This window comes from Nuphar pumila, chromosome 3 (genome assembly GCF_984573655.1).
Source record: "Nuphar pumila chromosome 3, dmNupPumi1.hap1.1, whole genome shotgun sequence".
Taxonomy (NCBI): domain Eukaryota; kingdom Viridiplantae; phylum Streptophyta; class Magnoliopsida; order Nymphaeales; family Nymphaeaceae; genus Nuphar; species Nuphar pumila.
The window spans coordinates 15,475,639-15,499,276 of NC_143251.1; the positions used below are offsets into that span (position 1 = coordinate 15,475,639).

The 23,638-nt window shown below is 35.7% G+C and overlaps 1 protein-coding gene across 5 annotated transcripts in view; it reads left to right on the forward strand.

Annotated features, from left to right (window-relative positions):
- Nucleotides 1–869: 869 nt before the first annotated feature.
- The window catches only part of LOC149842104 (putative sphingolipid transporter spinster homolog 2), a 75,752-nt gene continuing 52,983 nt past the window's right edge, over nucleotides 870–23,638 (forward strand). For 3 of the 5 annotated variants that reach the window (XR_016430755.1, XR_016430754.1, XM_089998904.1), the window contains exons 1-3: nucleotides 876–1,171; nucleotides 4,067–4,195; nucleotides 4,507–4,608. Coding sequence is in view for 3 of the 5 variants with exons in the window: in XM_089998904.1 (XP_089855030.1) it covers nucleotides 966–1,171; nucleotides 4,067–4,195; nucleotides 4,507–4,608 (437 nt within the window). In the remaining 2 variants the exon portion in view is untranslated. Of the gene's footprint in view, nucleotides 1,172–4,066; nucleotides 4,196–4,506; nucleotides 4,609–23,638 lie in introns of all 5 variants that reach the window. The other 2 variants (XM_089998903.1, XM_089998902.1) reach the window with 1 other exon arrangement.

Below are 23,638 nucleotides of genomic sequence, written 5' to 3' on the forward strand. Positions count from 1 at the left end.
CAGGCTATTTCTCGGCCGGACGCCATTGAGTGGAACTTGAGGGGAAGGACTTTTTTCACTTAGTTGGGTTTTGGTAAAAACCTGGTTTTGAACCCAAGTTTTTGGTATCACTGAGACTAATTGAGTTTTGGATATCATCCTAACAATACCTTAATTAAAACCCATTTAATTCATGTCTACTTTGAAAATTTATAAAGCAGACTTATGTTTGTACATTAATTGAACCATATTAGATTTGACCCAATTGGTTTTTGTTTTTTTGTTCGGCAAAGGGAAAACCCTCCGTTTTACTGACCACACATTGATAGGCCTTGGATTGGTAAGACGGCTTTGACCTTGAGGCAAGAAACACCCTTAATGGATTTCAAACTTTTGTAGTCCCATGTCAAAGTGACAACACACGCTTGCTCAATGGTGGAGTCTTTGTAAGCTGGCAGAACTCTTTCTTATGGATCTGATTTTGGGTTAGTATTGGATTATATCCGACCCATTGGTAGGGCCATGTGGCTTGGACAATATTGTGAACGTGAAACGTTTTATCAGATATCCTCGAAGCAGTTTGAGTGGGCCCTGCTTAACAACTGTTGACCTATGCCTCAATATTTCAGTTGACACTGTCATTCGATCCCAAACGAGATGTCAGCTCTTCATCTTTGGAGCCCACACGCTGTGACCTACCGTTGCACACACAAACTGAAATTCGGAGAACAAAGTTACCGTGAAAGATAAACAACGACAGACTGTGCCAGTTTGTTCTCCAATCGATCTGGTTCGTGTTTCCTCGACGGACGGTCAGGATCAAAACCCAGCCCACTCCAAGCGCTACCTCATCTTTGGTGAAAAAAAAAGAGAAGTAATAATAAAAAAACGGGGGCTTCAATCACACGCTTTCTCCTCCAACTACTTTCCTCAACGCCAAAGAAGACAGAGGTGGGGGGTTCGGTCGTCGTGGGCACAATATATAAATGGTGGTTCCCACGGAGACCGATGAGCCGGCAACGTCACCACCACCTCCTCCACCAACGCCACCAGCACCACCACCACTACCGAAAACAACAATAACACCACCACCATCAACAGCGGCAGCAGAGACGACAACAACGAGCACCGGAGACACAGCGGCGACGACGATGGCGAATTCGTCGAATCCCTCATGGTTCACCCCTAAAAGGTATCTTTATTGTTTTGTTGGTTTCGGGGATTAATACAATCGTGGATTGCTTGGGTCATATCCTTTTCTAATAAGAAGGAAATTGTTGATTGGCACGATTTGCTTTCCTTTCCGGTTTTGGGGTAAACGACTGGTGAGTTCTTGGGTTTCCATGCGTTTTTTTTTTTTAATTTTTTTTTTTAAATTTCCTGGGGTTTTCATTGCGTGGAAATCGGGCACGGAAAGTGAAGATGACTCGATTTTACTCGGGGGAATTTCGATTAGTTGGTCGGCCTTTGTTTTGGGGTTACACTCTTTTTTCATCGTTTGGGGTTCTATACCAAGTCCTTTATTCTCTGTAAATAGCGATTTGCTTTTATTGGTCTGGATGGACGATCGTGTTAATTTCATCGGTGGGAGAATGCATGATATCCCATTCGAGTTGGTTGTCATTGATGGGCATATGATTTATGTTTTTCTGGTGATGCAACCAGCTAATTAAAAGTGAACAATTCATGGGAGATGCAGAGGAGGTAAACCCTTTGTATTTGTTGTTGTGGAGAAATCAAGCAGAGTTCGTTATTAAGTACAAAGGAATAAGGATTGTAAGCACAATGGCGATACATCGCAATTTGCCTTCTGAAAAGACAGGCAAGGTTTGCGGTTTAATGGCGTGCCATGTTGGATGACAGTTGCCTCCTGAAAAGACAGTGATAGTCGCCTTTATTTTAGAATCATGGAGTATGATAGCGGGGCACTTGATCTCTGCAATGTGCACGCACTTTCTAGTCCCAACAATTTGGCCTGTGGTTAGTCACATGGATTGTATCAGGTATAAGGTTTTCTAAGAAATCTGATCCTTGTTTCAGTTTCTTTTAGGTGAAGAGGGGAAATTATGTGTCTTGAAAGCAGTGATTAGGCTTTTCAGGTGATGAATAATGAGTTGAAGTAGCTTAACAGTTTCATGTCTGCAGAAGATGATACAAAAGGGTTGTTAAAGAAACGCTGTCTGTACTTCTGTTTGTATAATAATGATATGTCGGTCACATGCCAAAGGGCATGATGTTTATTGGGTACAGAGATTTAGGCATATTTGCTGTTATTCGTATCTTACTCATTTAACAGGCAACACGTTATACCTTTTGGTTTGTTTTCACTTGGATAATAACAATCATTTTACAATCTAACTTCCAAAATTAATCATATATAAGCTGTCTATGTGCAGTGGCTTGTGAGCTACAGATTCCATCTGTATCAGTTGGGATGAGAGCTTGTGCTTGTCACAGTCCTCTTCACCCAATTTATAACCTATTGTTGTTGATGTATAAAAGAGATGATGATGTTTCAAAACCTTCTTAAAAGAGGCATTTCAGAGGTTCTCTCTACCTTCAATCTTTCTCCATATGCTTCCTTTGTGGTTTTTTTCTTCAACTTAACCAATATAATATCTATTTTTTCCATCTTAACCAATATAATATCTATTTTTTCCATCTTAACCAATATAATTCACAAGTTATTCTCAACAGTTATGTTAATATGATCTTTATTGTCAAATACCAAGTAATAGGGTATGATGACCATAATATCAATGACAATCAAAATGAGACCTTAATAATCATCTCAGATCATTCCAACAGAAAAAGGTGTATTATGAAATCCTTCTTATCCAGCTCCAAAATATAACACCTAGGCAACTGAACGTTCTATCTTTGCTATGAGGGCATAAGATAAACATGACTATGGATCCCGAATGTGGCTTGTGTTCTTTATGTTTTGCCAAAAATCTGTGTACCATTGATTACTATTTTCTCTAAAATAAGCTTTTCATTCAGTACCATGTCACCATCATTATGGGCTTAAGCTATTACATAGGTTCAGCCATTGTCTGAGAATTGCTTAAACCTCACGATGTCGGATCCTTGATTGATAAAACACCTCTGCTTATTTGTTCACTCTTTCCTAGGCTTATTATCTGCAATGACTTGTTTAGTGCCCACAATTTAAAAGTTTTTCGTTTGTTATTGTTGACTCTATTTTTGCGACGTTCAGTCAACTAGGTCCTTTTGCCCTGGTTAAGAGTGTCAAAGCTACCAATGATGATTGGTCCTCAAAAAGAAAGGGATGAACCTATGCAAAGCAACAAGTAAAAGGTCATGGGTGCTATCATAAGAAGATAGAAATAAAGCATTTACAGATTTTTTATTGAAATATTGTAAAGATGAGAGCTTATAGGGAACACTTATCTCTTTGGTAGGCAAATTTCTTAACTGCTGGGGAAGTTACTGTTGACAATAATACAAATGTATGTTGGAACTTTGCACTATCAAGGAAAAACATAATAGCACTATTGGTAGAGTACTAGTTGTCAGCTGTGAATTTGAAAGATGACAAGACAACCCGGGAGTGCAGGACCTGCGGGTCTATGTTGGAACTTTGCTCTCCCATACTAGAAACTTACAAACACACAAAATGGAAATGAATTTTGTCGAGAAAGTTACTCTTGTGCTTGTCACCATCTTCTCCTACTTTGTAGCTTGCCACTGCTAATGTAGCACATATTTGCTCATATGGATGAACAATCACCTTTTCTTCATATTCTTCAATGCATTTCAAAATGATTTTGTTGTTTTCAAGTTTAGCATTACTGCATGAATTTAGCTTAAGTGAATTACCTGCAATGTATTCTTTTTATATGCTACGTTTTGTCAATGTGAGGTAGTCTATTTGCAAGTATGGTCCTTGGACTTCTAGGATGAATGGGAGAGGGTTAACTCTTTTGATGGCTTTAGCATTTCTAACCATATTGGTTCTGGACAAAATAGAAAGACAAAAAAGAAACTATTATTTGAATTGCTTTCAGCTTTTTGTGAACCCTTTTTTTTCCTGGAAATGATTGTGATACTTTCTTCTCTGCAGGTTGCTTGCTATATTTTGTGTGATCAACATGCTAAATTATGTTGATCGAGGAGCAATAGCAAGCAATGGTGTGAATGGAACCCGTAGAACTTGTACAGATGGCGTGTGCACAAAGGGTACTGGAATTCAGTAAGATTCTTTTTCTTTCTTGAACTCTTTTTTTCATTCTTTTATGGGATAAATGTTGCATTGACTTTCCCGTTTTTCATTTAGTGAATGTTTTTCAAGGAAATCTTACTGTGTAAATTGCATACAAAAGGCCTGTTCTTGTTAAATATTTCCATTGCCCTGTTTTTTGGTTGTATAATTTTCCAAGATGGATTTTATTTTCTAACAGTTGGATGCTAGCTAGAAGTACATTTGGTGAGCGATCTGAAGTTCTGAACTGAGCTCCTTCTTTTCTTATAATGGATTGGCTTGCCCTTAAACTATTGATGCAGGGGCGCTTTTAACTTGAATTATTTTGAAGATGGTGTTCTGTCTTCCGCATTTATGGTCGGACTTCTCGTGGCTTCTCCAATTTTTGCATCCTTAGCAAAGACGTAAGTGACTTTCTTTAACTCCTTGGATTTTTTCCTCAGGTGAAGGTTATCACATTTTGAATCATCATAGCTAGTCCCTGTGAATGGCTTGTAGCAATGTCATATGTTACTTGGATGTGGTACAAGTTTGACCTGCACATAGATAGAAGCTTTATATGTTAAAATCTCTGGTCTGCTTTTGTATATGTCTGATATGCACTTCCATGTAGATTGCCAAATTATACATGCAAAAAAGTATTTCTGTGGAGATTATTTATGTCTGTCTGCCTCATTATGTGGTTAAACACAAGCTGTTTCTTGATATAAGGAAATACTGTTTACTATGCTTCTATGCAACTTGGGTTTTGAGGTCTATGATGAAGGTTACTTGTTTGGTTGAGATGAACATTGGTCATGAGGATTATATTGATACTAGCAGTGCTCCATTGAGGATGGCTCATCAGATGAAGTTGTACCCCAAGTGGTGCTATTAATAAATATGACACCTCTCAATATCCATAACACTCTTAATAAGAAGCAGGAAGAGAAAAGAAGAATAGGGGCTGCTGCTGATCTGGTTCCCAATGAGGATCCATGGGATAGGATGCTCTTATTTATAGAGTATAAGGTACAATCCTTTCTTTACAACAATATCTGTTTCCTTATGCAATAAGGAAACTGAAATACAAAGGTATATTTCCTTATAAAAGAGGGAAACTAAATAATAAAGGAAACATCAATTATAAGGAAACCACACAAACTAGGAAACATGGTCTCCTATTCAGGATAGATCTGGACTGGATCCAATATCCAAACCCAATTGACGTTATTTCCCTTAAGTTGGACATGGTAATCACCATGGGCAACTTGGACTTCAAAAACCAAAATCTTTGCTTTATCAAAGCCCTTTGTAAAGAGATTTGCTACTTGGTTTTCTGAACCAATGAATCTTGCTTCAAGTTCTCCATCTTCAATTTTACTTCTGATGAAGTGCTGATCAATCTCTATATGCTTAGTTTTTCCATGATGCACAAGATTCAGTGAAAGATAAAACCGATCTAGGGATTGTCTCGTCCAACTCATGTAGCAAATTTCGTATCCATGTCCTCCAGCAAATACAAATTACCCTGAAACTGACCTTTCATCATCTGGATCGCCTGCCCAATCTACATCTGAATATGCCATAACTATGAATAAATCTTCCTTGTAACTTATTTTCTTATAAAACAACCCATCACCTAAGGCACCCTTTAGATATCTTAAAATCCATTTCATTGCTTTCATATGAGCGATCCTTGTGTGATGCATAAATTGAGACACTTGGTTTTTGTTAAAATGTGCTTCTAGTATATATATTTTTTATGTATATATAGATATCTATATCTATATCTATATGTATATATTAATATATATGTATGTCCATATGTGTGTAAACCAAAATACCCATCCGGGGTATTTCAATCATTTTACCTTGTAATAGAAGTCAACCCATTAGGGGATGACTATATTTTTATTTTTTATTTTTTATATTTTGTCTTTTTTGTGTAATCGATCGGGACAACTCCAACTAGCTGTTGGAGTTGCTCTCAACGGTCACAAATGTGATCGTTTGGAGCAGCTCAATAGCTAGTTCGCTCCTTATCTCTTTCACTTGTTATAAATAGGGCCTTAAGCCCTTGTATATTTTCAATGCTTTCTTAAGCATTTATTTTTATTCTCTTTACCATTGTGTGAGTGGTGTGGATTGATCAATTGGTGTTCTTTGTGGGTTGGTTGTGTTCCTGTAAGCCCATAAGATGCACTTGTTTGCTTTTGTACTTATTTCATTACATGGTATCAGAGCTTTGATGCTCTGGGGTTGTGATTCATTCGAAAAGGCCAAAAGGAAGATCGTGAGATTGGTGGAGCATCGGTTCGTGGGATTACTGTATTGAGAAGCGCACCATCAAAGTTCTCTTCATCAAATTTCTTGCTACCTTCATTTTTCCATCTCTCTCTCTTTCTCATTATTGAAAATATAGAGGATGAAAGAGAAGCGATCTTCTCCATTCCCGTGAGACTCAATGATACTAACTATGTGATGTGGGTAGATGAATTAGCTCTTCTAGAGCCAAAATGGCGTTGCTATCAAGATGTAGAACTTTGTGAAAAACCAATTAGAACGAAACATTTCTATCATTTTTTTAATGAGATTAGACCCGAATTTAAAGGAACCAAATCGGCCCTTCTTCATAAAGGAGGTGCACCTACCATAGTTGAAACTCTTGAAGAATTAACTATGGAGGAAAATAGGTTGAAAAAACCATCCTCTTCAAAAGATGAAGAATCCGTGCTTGCTATGTCAAAGCCCGAAATCACACAAAGAGTTATAAGCCTCCTCACTCTGGAAGAAATAATGAGAATAAAAGAAATTTTAATGACTATGGAAGAAGTCAAAATGATAAAAAGGCAATAAGGAATACAGAAAGAGTGAAATTAATACGTTATCATTGCTATGAGCAGGGTCACATCAAACCTTTTTGCCCTAAAAGAAGGAAAGATGATAAAAAAGATGATAAGAAGGTGGATTCGGTGGGACAATCTTTTGAAAGAAATAGTGTAGACGACTCCAAATGCATCGGCTGATTATACTTGGCACAACTCATTGGGGCACTAGAACTAATGTTAAAAAATCAAGCTTCTTCCTTCTCGGGTGCGGCCGTATCCACAAGCATTGACTCATACAAGACTTCTTAGATTCTTGATTTCGATGCTTCTTTTTATATGACTCCAAATGAGTCCATATTATCTAAATGTCATACTAACCCAAATGATTCTTATGTTTTAACCGTCGATGAAACTTTCTTAAAAATTAAAAGTTTTGGGTATTTTAAAAAACAACAAACTTTTTTTGTACCAAATATTAGAGTAATACCAACATTGAATTTAAACCTATTATCTGTTTCTCAAATTACGGATATTGGATGTAAAATCTTGTTTTCATCTAATGATTGTTTGATATAGTATCTCCAGTCTTGGAAGTTGATTGGGTGAGGCCATACAAGACGAGATTTCTATGTTATGGACAATCTTGAATTATCAAAACATACTTTTTGTAATTTTGTGAAAAAAAAAGATATAGAAAATTGACACAACAGGCTAGGCCATCCTAGTGTGTCAAAACTGCATTTGTATTCATTTCTTACAAGTTATAAAAAAAAGATTTTGTTTGTGAAGATTGCATCCTTGGTAAAATGAAATCTTTACCCTTTAGGCCTAGTCATTTTATATCTCAAAATTCATTTGAGTTGGTATATTCGGATGTATAGGGACCAACTCCGGTTATATCCAAAGGAAGAATATCTTATTATATCATGTTTGTGGATGATTATAGTAGACATTCTTGGATATATTTTCTTAAACACAAATCCAAAGTATTTGATTGCTTCAAAAAATTTCATTGTTATACACAAACTCAATTTAAAACCATTATTAAAATCTTTAGAACCAATTTTGGAGGAAAATTTGTATCAAAGGAGTTCTAAAATTATGTTGATTTACATAAAATTATTTATAAAAAATCATGTTTTTATACTCCTCAACAAAATGGACTAGCCAAAAGGAAGCATAAACAGAGTGTTGAGACTCTTAGAACACTTCTTATATCAAGAAATATTTCAAAAATGTTTTGGGATGAAGCCGCTTTTATGGAAGTTTATTTGATAAATAGTATGCCTTAAAAAACTATTGAAAACATTTCTCCTATTGAAAAATTATTTAAAACATCTCCGGATTATAAAATGTTGAGTCTTTGGTTGTAAATGCTGTCTTTACTGACAGAAATGACAAACTTTCCTTAAAAGCTATCTTTGTTTTCCTAGTCTATGCCGAAAATAAAAAAGGGTATAGATGTTATGAAATTGAAAGGAACAAACAAACTATATATTTTAAGAAATGTTACTTTTCTTGAAAACAAAAATGGATTTGGTAAAGAGAAAATCAAAGAGCATTGTGACTATTCATTTCTTTTCGAACTTGTCAATGAGCTTGAAAGATGTGATGACATCATGATATGCATGAGAGCGACAATAAGGACACTCATGATGCACATGAGAATGTGAATGAAGGTCTTGATAATATAGACCAATCTCATAATGAAATTCAAACCTATACTCGACGTACCAAAGACCATCCACCGTGTGCTTTAAAAAGATACTCTAAAAATTAAGATATAGATTTTTCTAGTGTTAGAAGATCCGTGTGAATTTCAAAGTTTCCTAGTAGATTCATATCCTATGATTTCTTTTAACCTAAATATAGAGCTTGTTTAATGGCTATATGCTCATTTGTAGAGCCATCATCTTACCATGATGCTAAAAATCATTAAGAAGAGATTAACGCAGTGAATGATGAATTATAAACTTTAGAAAAGGCAAAAACTCAAGAAATTCAAACATTACCTAAAGGAAAGAAAAATTTAGGAGGTAGATGGGTCTATAAGATAAAAACTAAAAATGATGGGACATTAGAAAGATATAAAGCTAGGTTAGTAGCTAAAGGATATAGTCAAGAATACAAAATAAACTATGATGCGACATTTGCTCCAGTTGCTCGAATGACTACAGTTATAAACCATATTTCAATAGCATCAATTAAAAAATGAGCAATTTTTCAAATGGATATAAAAAATGCCTTTTTGAATGATAATTTCATTGAGAAAGTTTAATGGATCCCCCACCAGGTTTAAGTTTATCACATGAAAACAATTCTTTGGTAATGAAAGGCGTTGTATGACTTAAAGCAAATCCTCAAGGCTTAATTTGATCGATTCAGTAGTGTGATGACACAGCTTGACTTTAAATCTTGTTATATTGACACTGCATTGTTTGCTAAGTCTTCTAATGCAGGAATGATGATATTACCTCTCTACGTTGATGATATGATTATCACGGGAGGTGATAAGAGGAGAACCTTTAAAGGATCCAACTCCATATAAACAAATGATTGAAGTTTTGTCTTATCTTTATATTACTCGTCCTGATACTTTTCATGCTATTTATTCTATTAGTCAATTTCTGTATGCTCCCACTCCAGTATATATGAGTGCTGTAATTAGAATTATTAGATATATTAGAAATTCTATTAATTTTAAGTTATTTCTTTCATCTTCTTTCCCGTTAGAAGTTATTGCATATTCTAATTCTTATTGGGGATAGACACTCAACTATTGGTTCTAGTGTTTTTTAGGTGATTTTCTAATTTTATGGAGATGCAAAAAGTAGCAGAAGGTGTCCCTCTCTTCCACTGAAGCAGAGTACCATGCCATAGTGACAATGACATCTCAGTTAATATGGTTTAAACAATTGCTAGAAGATTTGGAAGTTCATATTGCAGAACCCTCGAGATTATGTTATGATAACAAGAGCGCAACATACATTGCAATCAATCATACATTCCATGAAAGGACGAAACACATTGAAATAGATTGCCACTACAATCGTGAGAAATTTTTGAAGAAGACCATCACATTGCTTTATGTTCCAGCTGAGTATCAACTGACAATTTTTTTCACCAAAGCATTCTTGTCGCCTAGATTTCACTTCCTACTTGAAAAATTCTCGATTGTTATGCCGTGAGTTTGAGGAAGGGTGTTAAGATGTGATTTTAATATATATATATATGTCCATATGTATGTAAACTGAAATACCCATCAGGGGTATTTCAGCCATTTTACCTTGTAATAGAAGTCAACCCATTAGGGGATGACTGTATAATTTTTATTTTTTACTTTTTGTATTTTGTCTTTTTGGTGTAATCGATTAGGACAGCTCCAACTAGCAGCCCAACAACTAGTTTGGTTGCTCCCGGTCTCTTTCACTTGTTATAAATAGGGCCTTAAGCCCTTGCATATTTTCAATGCTTTCCTAAGCATTTGGGTAATACAAAAGCATTTATTTTTATTCTCATGACCCTTGTGTGGGTGGTGTGGATTGATCAATTGGTGTTCTTTGTGGGTTGGTTGTGTTCTTGTAAGCCCATAAGAGACACTTGTTTGCTTTTGTTCTTATTTCATTACAAAGGTAAGGTATTGTAACATTCCCACAATACTTTTGTACTTAGTTGAATCATCAGACAACTCTTCACCATTAATATTCAACTGCTGATGCATAGGAACATGGGTTAGCAAAGGTTTCCACATACTGGTCTTATGCAAGAGATCCACAGTATACTTATATTGAGTTAGGATTAACACATCTTTCTTTTTATCAACTTCAATTCTCAAGAAGTACTTCAACTGACTAAGATCCTTCATCTTAAAAGAGTTGTTCAACACTTCTTTTACTTCCTGAACGTGCTTATTTGAGCTTCCTGTAACAATGATGTCATCCACATATATAAGCAAAACAATCATATATCCTTAACCTTTGTGGATAAACAATGAATGATCAAGAGAAGATATATAAAAACCATGTTTTTGTATTTCTAGAGAGAAACTCTCAAACCATGAACGAGAAACCTGCTTTAACCCATATATTGCTCTCTTAAGTCTATACGTATATTCCACTGATTCATTTTCACTATATCCCTGTTGTTGTTCCATGTAAATTTCTAAGTCTCCATGTAAGAATGCATTCTTGACATCAAGTTGATTCAGGACCCAACCATGATTCATTGTTAAAGATAAAATGATTCTTATTGTTCCCATTTTAACCATAGGGTTGAAAGTTTCCTCAGAATCCATACCATACTCTTGAGCTAATCCTTTGGCAACTAAACGAGCCTTATACCTTTCAATGACACCATTGAGTTTAGACTTAATCTTATAAACCCATTTTGATCCTAGAGGCCTTTTAACTATTTCTCATGTTTGGTATTCATGCAATGCTCTCATCTCCTCATTGATGGTCATAATGAAGTTTTTTATAACTTACCCATCTCTTAATAGGATGATTAATCCTATTTGACTTTCTGAACTCCGGTTGTGGTACAATTTCATCATGTTGGCGCATTTTCATCATTGCTTACATTTTTAATTTGTTCTATATTTACATTGGCTGTTTCTTTGCCTCTTCGAGTGTAAACTCAACTTTTTTGTATCTCCCATCCACAACTACATTTTCTTCAACAGTAATGGGAACTTTCCTATGTTGTTCAAGATTATCTGAGACTCCTTGTGTTGAAAAATTATCAATAGGTGCTTAAAATAACTTCTTACTTAACCATGACTGATAGTACTCCAGATTGCTCACTTTTTCTTTTTGAACCTGTTCTGCACCAAAATCATACTCAAAAGAACCTTCATCAAATACCACATTGATGAAAATTGGTAGTAATTTATTTTTGATATCATTATAATTGTCATCATAACCAATAAATTTGAAAACATGCGCTCTAGGTTCAAATTTATTTATGAGGGACTTATCTATGTGAACATAGCAAATGCAACCATAGGCCCATAAATAAACATAGTCAGGGTGCTTCCCAAACAAAACATAATAAGAAGATTTGTAATTCAAAATCTTCATGGGTAGCATATTTATAATGTGAACAACTGAATGAAATGCCTATGTCCAAAGATATAAAGGAGTTCTACTAGCATGTAACATAGCTAAGGCACTTTCAACTATATGATGGTGTTTTCAATAATCTTTTGTTGATCCCATTATTTTTCAAGATAAGTAATGAGTTCTTTTGAAGATTACTCCACTAACACACTAAAAATTTAGAAGACATAGAAAACTGATTTTTGACAATCATGCGAAACTTCGTGAATATATTAAAAACTTTGTGTTTATGCTTCATAAAATATATCCACGTATAACGAGAAAAGTTATCAATGAAGGAAATATAGTAACGACTACCAGACAAAGAAGCTTTAGGTGCTGGTCCTCATACATCAGAATGCATAATTTCAAAAGGTTTTGAAGCTCTTTTATTCAAGAAATTAAATGGAAGTATACGACTTTGAAATTTGATAGCTTGAACATATAATATTTGCGAACTCATAATCTTGGCTAGACTTAAGAATCAGTTTATTAGAAGCCAATCTTTCAATAAAACTCCAAGTACAATGACCAAGATGACGATGCCAAAGATTGACTTTATTTAAACTAGAAGAATTAAATAAAATATATGAACAGGATAAACTTAAACTAAGCTTTGAAACAAAGCCATCAAACTTTAATATATGAGAGGATGAAGTAAATACAACAAAAAATTGGTATTATCAATAAGCTTAAAGACAAAAATAAGTTTTTTCTTGATATTAGGAATAAAGAAGACATGAGAAAGGCTAAAAAAACTAGATTTGGACAAGGGAATTGACACATTTCCAGTGTGTGTGATAGGATGCTGAGTCCCATCTCCAGTAACAATAATATCTTTACCATGACAAGGAATCAAAGTTAAGAACTTACCCTTATCACCTTTGATGTGGTTAGCAACCCAAAATCGAGATACCACACTCGTTTATTCTACTTCAAATTAAGTCTTCCAAGGGCTGCAAGTATTGCTTATCTATAGGAAGCTAACCTTCACCACTACTCTGACCACTTGTCTGACCTCGAGATTGATCTTTGCCTTGGTTTTTATACTGTGCCTGTGTTGTTTCTTGATTATACCTGGGATCATCTTTGAACCGACAATTTGCCTTAACATACCCTAATTTTTATATATAAAGCAGGTAGGGATAGGACGTTGTCCTTGTGCAGTAGTGCTAAGGGGAATATTAGGTGTGGGATGTACCTCTACCCCCACGACCTTGTCCCTTGCCTCCTCTTCCATGACCACGTGACACATTAGTAAACAAAACTTCTTGAGGTTCATAAGAGGTATCTGAGCACTGAGTCATCTTATAATGTAAGAATTTGGCATTTAGATTCTCAAATGTAGGGAGCATATCTAAATACTACAAAGTGGTGGAAAGAACATGGTAATTAGGGCTAAGACCACTGAGAGCTTGTTGTACCATATCTTTATCAGAAACCTCGTAACCAACCATGTCAAGCTGATCAGTGATAAATTTCATCTTATTGAGGTATTCTATAATCGCCATGAAACCTTTTTTAAAAATTGAAATTTCTTTTTCAAAAACATGATCCTGGACTCAGATATCTGAGAATACATCTCGACTAATCTAGTCCAAAGTGAAATAAAGTGAGGATCTTCCACAAAAGAACTTAGATCCGCAAGAGAGAGTGTCTAGAGAGACACTTGAACATAGCCCTTAAAAAGGGTATAATGGGAACAAAAGAAATAAAAATAATCTTTATTGAAAATGCTAAAACGCTTAAGAAGCATTTAGTAAATTACAAGAGGGGCTGCACCCCTATATATATATATAAGTGGGAAGCGAAGAGCTCTTCCTTGTAGCCGTTGGACTAGTCCAACAGTTAGAAATGTAACCGTTGGACTAGTCCAACGGTTACCTTTCTAGTTAAGTTCCAAGTGGAACTTAACTAGATAAGGTATGTCTAGTTCTATTAGAACTAGACACTAAAATAACTAAAAGAAAAAAAGGAAAAATACAGAAAAATAAAAGATAAAAAATATATAAATATATAATAATATATATATATATATTTTACATTTTAACACTTCCCCTCAAACTTATGGTACAATGAGCGAAAGTTTGTCTAAGAGGAAGTGACATCTGGGAGCAGCGAGAGGCTTTGTAAAGAAGTCAGCTAACTGATATTCTGGAGTAACATATGGCAGATCAATCGTCCCATGTAGATATTCCTCTCTGATGTAGTGACAATCCATTTCGATGTGTTTGGTGCGTTCGTGAAATGTTCTGTTGCTTGCAATATAGATCACACTCTTATTATCACAACACATTCATGAAGCTTTTGTTGCTTCAGCTCCCATGTCGAGAAGCAGACATCAGAGCCAAACTACTTCCATGGTCGTGGTTGCCATGACTCGGTATTCAGCTTCAGTGGATGAGAGAGAGACCTTCTGTTGTTTTTTGCACCTCCATGAGATTAAAGATTCACCTAAGAGACAAAAAAATCAGTGGTTCAGTGTCAGTTATTGGGATCACCTCTCCAATCAACATCAATATATGCAATTAAATCAAGGGAAGATGAGAAAGACAAGAAAAATCCTCGTGAAAGAGATGACTGGATGTATGTGATAATACGCATGACTGTTCCCATGTGAACAAAGGTGGGAACATGTTGAAACTAGCTTGCTGTGTGAACAACATGTGCTATGTCTGGTCTGGTAATGGATAGATAAAAGTGCCCCGACAAGCTGTCTGTAAGGAGTAGGGTCTTTAATAAGTTTTTCATCATCAATCTTCATTTTAACATTGACAACTTCTGAAGTGTCTACTTTCCTATCATTTGTAATTCCAGACCTGGAAACAATGTCAAGAGCAAATTTAATCTGAAATAATAAATATCCCCTAGGAGAATAGGCGACTTTAATGCCTAAAAAATATCTCAATAAACCTAAATCAGTCATTTCAAAGTGAGATTTGAGAAGCGTTTTGATGTTTTCAACTCCTTGTTTATCGCTTTCGGTAATGATCATATCATCCACATATAGAAGAAGCACAATAATTCCTGCATCAGAATTCTTAATAAACAAAGCAGTGTCAGTAAAATAGAATTAAAAACCAATATCAAGCATAACACGACTAAACCTATCATACTAAGCTTTTGGTGCTTGTTTAAGACTATAAAGAACTTTTTCTAAGCGAAGGGTTTTTACCCTTAGGAATACTAAGACCTGGAGGGGCTTCTATGTACACTTCTTCAACTAACTTTCCATTTAGAAATGCATTTTTGACATCCATCTGAAATATGAACCATTTCTTGATGGAAGCTAAGGCAATTAAGGTTCTGACTGTTGTCATACGAGGAACATGGGCAAAGGTTTCTTCATAATCAATGTCATATTCTTAGGCATAACCTTTGGCTACTAATCATGCTTTATATCTTTCAAGAGTGCCATCACTCTTGGTTTTAACCTTATAAACCCATCGACATCCTATAGGTTTCTTGCCTAGAGGAAGGTCTTGAATAGTCTATGTAGAAGCCCTTTCGAGTGTATTAACTCAGTTTTCATGGCTTCTATCCATTTGATATCATTTTTTGCTTGAGAGTATGTAGATGGTTCCTCATATGAGTGAATTAATGCAATAACTGCCCTATATGTAAGTGATAAGGATTCATATGACACAAATTTTCTCGGAGGCGTCGAGACTCGGGATGGCCGTCTGGTTGGAATATCAGAATATCTTTCAAGTGCACATGGTTGATTAGGCTCTTGTCGTCTGGAATATTGTATACTAGTGTCTCTATGAACTTCTTCATTGTCAACATTATGATCAAGATCAATAATACCTTGATCATTATCAAAGTTATAGTCAAGATCATATTCATCAGATTTTGATGTCAGATCTAACAAAAAAGAGTACTCAGTGACATCATTTGGTTTTTCAAAATCAAAGAAGCTTTCACCTATAACCTTTTTAATTTTCAGCATATCCTGAAAAGGCACATGGAATCACACGAGGAGAAAGTTTATCATTTTTGTCCGTAAATATAAAACACTTGCATCCAAATATTCTCAGTCTAGAGTAATCTGGAGAAAGGTTTACAAGTTTTTCAATTGAAATTATATTTTGCAAAGAAGAAGATGACATCCTATTAATTAGATAGGTGACAGTTAAGGCAACTTCTGCCCAAAAATCTTTTGGGACTTGATTTGCTATTAATAAAGTCCTAGTGGTTTCCCTAATATGGCGATGTTTACGTTCTGCCAACTCATTTTGTTGAGGTGTGTATGGACATGACCTTTGATGTGTGATGCCATGTAAGTTAAGATAATTTTTAAAATATGTAGACAAAAATTCCCCCTCTGAATCTGTGCGGAAAATGAAAATATCATTTTGAAACATGTTTTTAACCATATTATGAAATGTTTGAAAGTTCAGACTTATGTTTAAGAAAGTAAATCCATGTATGCCTCGAAAAATCATCGACAAAGATAACATAATAGGCAAATCTACCTTTAGAAATTGTTGGTGCAGGACCCTAAACATCCGAGTGTACTAATTCAAGTGGTCTTGAAGAAATAAAAGTTCTGTTCTGAAATGATAATCTTTTCATTTTGCCAAGAATACAATCTTTACAAGTAAATTTTTCGAAGTTACAAAATTTCCCTAGATTTGGAAAATGTTGGATTTTGGTTCTACTTGGATGACCAAGTCTTTTGTGCCACAACTCCAACTCATTTTTCTGAATGTTATAACAAAAGACATTCTTCGACATTTCCAAAAAAATCATGTAATAGAGTCCTTCTCTATGGCCTTCCCCAATCAACTTTCCTGATTGATGATCTTGTACCCAGCAACCATGAGCAGAAAAAAAAAATATTACACCCATGGTCAGATATTTGAGAAACGGATAAAAGATTTAAATTTAATTTGGGAATATATCTAACTTCTGGGATAAAAAAATTCTCAGTTTTATGGATTTTTTCAAAATTTTTTATTCCTTTTATTTTAAGAGAAGTTCTATCAGCACGAAAAACTTTTGACACACTTGTTTTATTTTTAATACATTCAGATAGACTTTTATCATTTGGAGTCATATAGAATGAAGCACCAGAGTCAAGAAGCCAAGGGAAGTTACCTAAATCGGAAAAAGATGAAGCAACTGCCCCAGTCGAAGCTTCAGATAAAGATGTAGCTCTTTTGATGAGAGGTTGGAGAATCTCCATTAGCTAGGCCATAAAAACTGGTGCATCTTGATCTTTGGTCTCCGATCCAGCAATCACAACTCTCTTTTCTCTGAGCTATTTAAGCTTAGGACACTGAGGCCTGTAGTGTCCTGGTTCATGACAATGATGGCAAATAACCTTTTTCTTGTCATAGTCACCACTTTGTCGGTTAAAATGTGGTGGTCTATAAGATTGTACATGATTCCCTAGTCTAGATACAACTAGAATGGAATCATCTTCAATCTTTGGATTATTCTTCTTGATTATGTTTTCCTCCATAGTTACTTCCTCTATAGTATCGACAATAGAGAGAACTTTTCTTCGATGAAGAAGAGTCGATTTAGTCGACTCGAATTTCGGTCTTAGACCGTTTACAAATTGATAAAAATGCTCCATGTCAAGTTGCTTTTGACAGAGCTCAATATCCTCGGGACAATGCCATTTTGGCTCTAAAATAGCCAATTCACCCCAAAGTTCGGACACTTCATTGTAGTATTCTCGTATAGTTTTGTCACTTTGGGTCATTGATATAACTTTTTCTTGAAGATTGCACACATATGCAATATCTTTGAGGGAATACATATTTTTGAGATATTCCTATGCCTTATCGGCATGCTCAAATTTGGTGAGACTAGAGCATTTTTTGATGTCAATGCTATTGATTAGCCATGACATGATTTTAGCGTGCCCTATTCTCCATTCCTTCCAACTTTTTTCATAGTTGGCTGAGACTTTACTTTTCTCTCATTCGGTTAGAAGAACTTCTTTATCACCTTCCATTTTGGTGAGAACAAGTTTAGGTTTCGAATCAGAACCATCTACTATGCCCCATAGCCCTTTTCTCCATATGTGGTGTTTCATTGGCGAAGCCCACATTACATAATTTGTGTCATTTAGCTTCATGGGTATGATGGTAATTTTATCGTGATCATCCATCTTTTACAAGGGTGATAAAAAGCAGGGAAACAACAAAAAGAAAATAAAGAGAAGAAAGAGAGAGTAAAAGAAAGCAAACATAATATTTTGTTGTAGACGAGTCTTCTTTTCTCTCCTTCCTTCAAAAGAAGCTTCAAGAGCCACAACCAAGGTGATGTAATAACACCTTTGCAAGCTTGGCACGGAAAATGAGGCAAAAAAATCTTCACAATGTAGGATAAACCTTGCTTTGATACCATGAAATGAAGTGAGGATCTTCCACAAAAGAACTTAGATCCGCAAGAGAGAGTGTCTAGAGAGACACTTGAGCATAGCCCTTAAAAAGGGTATAATGGGAACAAAAGAAATAAAAATAATCTTTATTGAAAATGCTAAAACGCTTAAGAAGCATTTAGTAAATTACAAGAGGGGCTGCACCCCTATATATACAAGTGGGAAGAGGAGAGCTCTTAAGGAGCTCTCCTTGTAGCCGTTGGACTAGTCCAACGGTTAGAAATGTCTAGTTTCAAGTGAAACTTAACTAGATAAGGTATGTCTAGTTCTATTAGAACTAGACACTAAAATAACTAAAAGAAAAAAGGAAAAACTACAGAAAAATAAAAGATAAAAAAATATAAATATATATAATGATTTTCTTTTTTGGTTCATATCGCCGACCCCAATTGTTTTGGGATGAAGGCGTAGTTGTTGTATAATAATATTCATATTATTATATATATATTTTACATTTTAACAGAAAGTTGTAGAGCTGTGCAATCATCAAGTACCCCAATAAGTACCTTCTGCGATAAAGTGAGATAATATATGCAACTAAAACCTTATCTCTCTTCACCCACAAAATAAACTCTGGATTCCTGACACAAACATATGAAATAACAACCCCATTCTCATCCGTGTTCTCCTTGATGATATATTATGGTAGAGGGACAATGAATGCATCACGGTGTCAAGAGAGATCTTGACTCCTAATGAAAGGAGTTATTTGTCTCTTCCAAGTTAAAAAGTTGGAATTGTTTAGTTTTTCATAAACTAATTGGAGTAGGAAGGTAGAGGAGAGGGTCAATTGATAAATTGAATCCATGAAAGACATGAAATGAAGGAGTCAGATGCTGTTCGGAAACCCACAGTTTCTGATATAAAATATCCTCTTTTATTTATTTATTTTTTTGAATATCAAAGATCAAGGAGTGATGTGATGATTAAGAGGAAATAAGCAAATCAGATTTTGTAATATGGTTTCAGATATGAAAATCTGGATAAAAAATGGGTTTAAAATAGATTTCAGATCTGTAAAATAAAAACAACAGGGTAGTAATTTAAAGAAAATAGGAAAATCCCAAAGGTGTGACGTCAAACAAGAAAACAAGGAAAGCAATAAATATTGACGTCAATGAAGAACTAGAAATACATGTTTAATCATATGACAACAACATAAAGAAGATTGAAAAAAAAAAACAGGACAATGTAAAGAAACAAAGAGATGGAAGAAGAAAAGATGGAAAACTTGCAGAAGCAAGGCATGAAACCCAAGATCTCTTATAACGTACCTCAATAGATCAAATCGATCTCCTGCTCTGATACCATAATAAATATAGCACCTCTCAATATCCTAAACACTCAAGAAGAAGCAAGAAGAGAAAAGAAGAATAGGGGCTGCTGCTGAACCGGTTTCCAATGATGAACCATGAGATAAAATGCTCTTGTTTATAGATTATGAGGTACAGTTCTTTCTTTACAACAATACTTGTTTCCTTATGCAATAAGGAAACTGAAATATGAAGGTATATTTCCTTATACAAGGGGGAAACTAAATAATAAATGAAACAAGAAACCACACAAACTAAGAAACATGGTCTCGTATTCAGGCTGGATCGGATCTGAATCTAGGTGCTGGACCTGTATCAGATCTGGATCCAATATCCAGACCCAACTGATGTTATCTCTTGATAGCTATTAGGCATAGTGTATAGCCATACATGATGGGTTCACACTGATAGAATGGGCTAATCCATCTTAATGTGTCTATGGATCACAGATAATCAATGGGAAAAAATCCTTGAAAATCCTGTTATCCTTTCAATCCAATTATACAGTCATGCTGTAATTAACCACCCATACCACACATTATCTCTTCTTGACCTCAGCAATGTCACACTCGGTATGTGATCCTTGATGCATGACTCATCCTGAACTTCCAACTTTACCATGCAAGCTTGAAGAATATCTGAGAAAAGCTACAATACCAAAAGAGGTGCTAAAGTCATTTCCCAAACCATGGTTCCCCCCAAAATAGAGGCTTGTTCCCCTGCCATAACCTGTCACGCACATGATGCTTGAACTTGTTAAAGGTGCTCATCCACTCTCTCCAAATTCCGGACATTCTTTTCCATATACTAGCAATACAACATCCCCAAGGCCAACCCACTAACCTATATTACCTTTTTGATAATCTGGACCATTTATACATTGTGACTGCCACACTCTAACCATTGTCTCTGCATAAGGACTGCAAGCAAGGATGTGCTTAATCAAGATGGACCTACATTTCAATGAAAAATATCGTGCTGCCCTTGTGTGGAATCTGGCTGCTCTATGATTCTCAACACCATTCTTTAGTGTAATTTTTCATGATGGACATTCCAAGATATCTCAACTGCAAATCCCCTTTCTTATCCTTCATCTTCATTAACACTACTGGATGACATTTCACCTTGTTAAGAGTAAGGCAAAGATCATTGTCAACACTTTGATAATCACCCATGTTGGTCACATCTGCACAATTGAAGCAGTCTCAAAAAATGAGTGTGTCAATGGTCAGGATAGTTAAGTCCTTGAGAATAGGTAGTGCTGAAGTGGTTTCCCTAGAGGGCAACCTTGTCTAGGGTCTTTCCCTAACCAGGAGTACTTTCTTACCATCCTGTTGACGCTAATTGCCGTTGAAGCACTACAGATATGCTCACTTATCCAAAAATACCATTTCTTATTGAAACCCATTTGGGTCATGCTATCCAATAAATAACTCCAACTGACTGAAGTTGGCCTCGGGTTGGTATTTGACAAACCAGCCCAAAAGAATCGGGCCGGGCTCAGGTACCAATGCCAGCTCAAGTCAGGCTCTTACGGGTCACTTAAAAATATTAAAAAAAGTGTTATATTCCCATCACACCAAAACCCAATCTTTCAAACTTTGAAGAAAAGGTGAGGTTGGAGGAGGGTGGCAGATAGCAGTTGTCTCTGACCACTGAGTTGACATGGTGGGAGGTGGGGAGGCATGCCCTTGCCTCATCTCTCTCCTTTCCTAACATAGCTCTCTCTCTCTCTCTCCCTCTCCTTCCATCCATTGGAGTCTCTCCATTGGAGAAACTTGGGAGCTCTATCGGCAGGTGACTTGGGATGCAACATGCACAGGGTTGAAGCGGTGTTGGTGATGTCTGCGAACCTCTCTCTCTCTCTGCGGGAAGCCTCTCTTTCTCTTTTGCTCACTGGTCAACATCCCCTTTCTGGCACCCCCCCCCCCTCTCTCTTTGTGGGTCCCGACTTCTGCCTCAACCAGCCTGATATGGGCCTACTCGGCAAGTATCGGTCCAAACTTAATTATCCGAGCCTGACAATGGTCGGGTCGGGCTCTCGGTGGCTGTGACTGTGCTTCGGGCTTGTCAGGCCCTTGCGGTTCTCAAATCGGGCCGACCCAGCCTGACCCAATGGCTGCCCCTACTTTTGAGGCAGGGTATGGACTGTTGTTTGACCATGTATGTTTTCTTCTGACATGTCACATGGGCAAATTTTACCACTACAATGCATCATTCCAGTTTAAGCCTCCCAATCCTTGAGGGAGGCTTAGGAGCCTGCTCCCATCATAGGCCAAAAAACATTACCACACAACAACTAAGGTAATGATAGACCAAGTGCTAGAGCACACAAGTCCTGCACACCCACAAGCAACACGACCCACAAACAAGCACATAACACACAAATATATGAAGGGCACACAGCTCATTTATTGAAACTTAGCTGTTCTCCAAATTAGAGGGCTCCATTTGGCTAGTATACCTTATATGGATAGCAAATTCAAGGAAGACTATTGGCTCCTTTATGAGTATGCAACTTCTTCACAGATCTGCTGAAACTTTCTTGGGGTGATTGGGTACTCTTTTAGACTTGAACTCCTTGCAGCTAGAGCTAAGAAGAGAAGTAAAAAGTGGAAGCTTATTTGGAAATGATGGATTCTTTTAGCATGTTGGTATATATTGTTAAAATATATATATATATATATATACATTCGTATATATATATATATATATAAGTATATATATATATACATATATGTATATATTTTTCTCTTTTCTTTTTTGTACATCCAAAAACCCGATAGGGGTATTTTGGTAATTTCCCCCTATCATTTTATTTTTAGTTTTTTTTTATTTTTAGTTTTTTTTATTTCTTTTTCTTTTTTCCTTTTTATTTAAAGTTGTAATAGGACCACATGGGGCCCCACCCATCTAGTCGTTGGGGCCCCAACAGTCATTAATATGACCGTTGGGGCTCCCAACGACTAGAATGGAGCCCCATGTGGTCCCTCTCTCATTCTTCTTTTTCTCTATAAATTAGAGGGCTCTCCCTCTTGTAAATTATGGCTTTTTAAGCCCTCGTTCAATAAAGTTCATATTTTTTATGTGTTGCCTCTTTATAGGCTTCTTGTGTTGTCCTTTAGTGAACTATTTCTATATTCCTCATTGTGGGTTTGTGTTTGTCCATTCATTGGACCGTGTGAATGCATTAAGCATTCTTGTTATACCTTTCTGCATACTTTCTAACATGGTATCAAAGCAAGGTTAAGATCGATTTGTTCTTTGGTGCATCGGGAAGTGTGTTATTCAAGAAAATTTAAGAAAAATGGTGAAGTATTTATTTTTCTCTCTTTTCTTTCTTAAATTTATTCGGTATGCATTCTTTTTCCTTAAGTATCATGCATTATGAAGAAATATCTACTCCCTTGATCATTTATATGTATGTGTTTTCTTTGTCGTTATGTTTTTTCAAATCAAAATGTATTTTGCACATTTAGTGTTTGTGTTACTTGATGCTTCATTGAACCTTTGCTTTTTCGTATATACACTTTTTCATATGTTTTTTGAAAAATTTTAAATGATAATTTTTAAAACCGGTGAACTTGTTTTTCGAAAAATTAGATATATGATTGCTCAAAAACTTGCTTTAATGGGTCGGTAAAAATTTATGACCATTGGAGCTTTGAATTTATATTTTATGCCTAACTTTGTTTGTAAGCATACCTTTTATATGAATGGTAAGTCTTTAAAGAAAGTTATGTCCACTAAAAAGTCTTATATGTGGCTTTTTGTGTGTTTTTCAGAAAAATTATTTACATATATCATCTATGAAA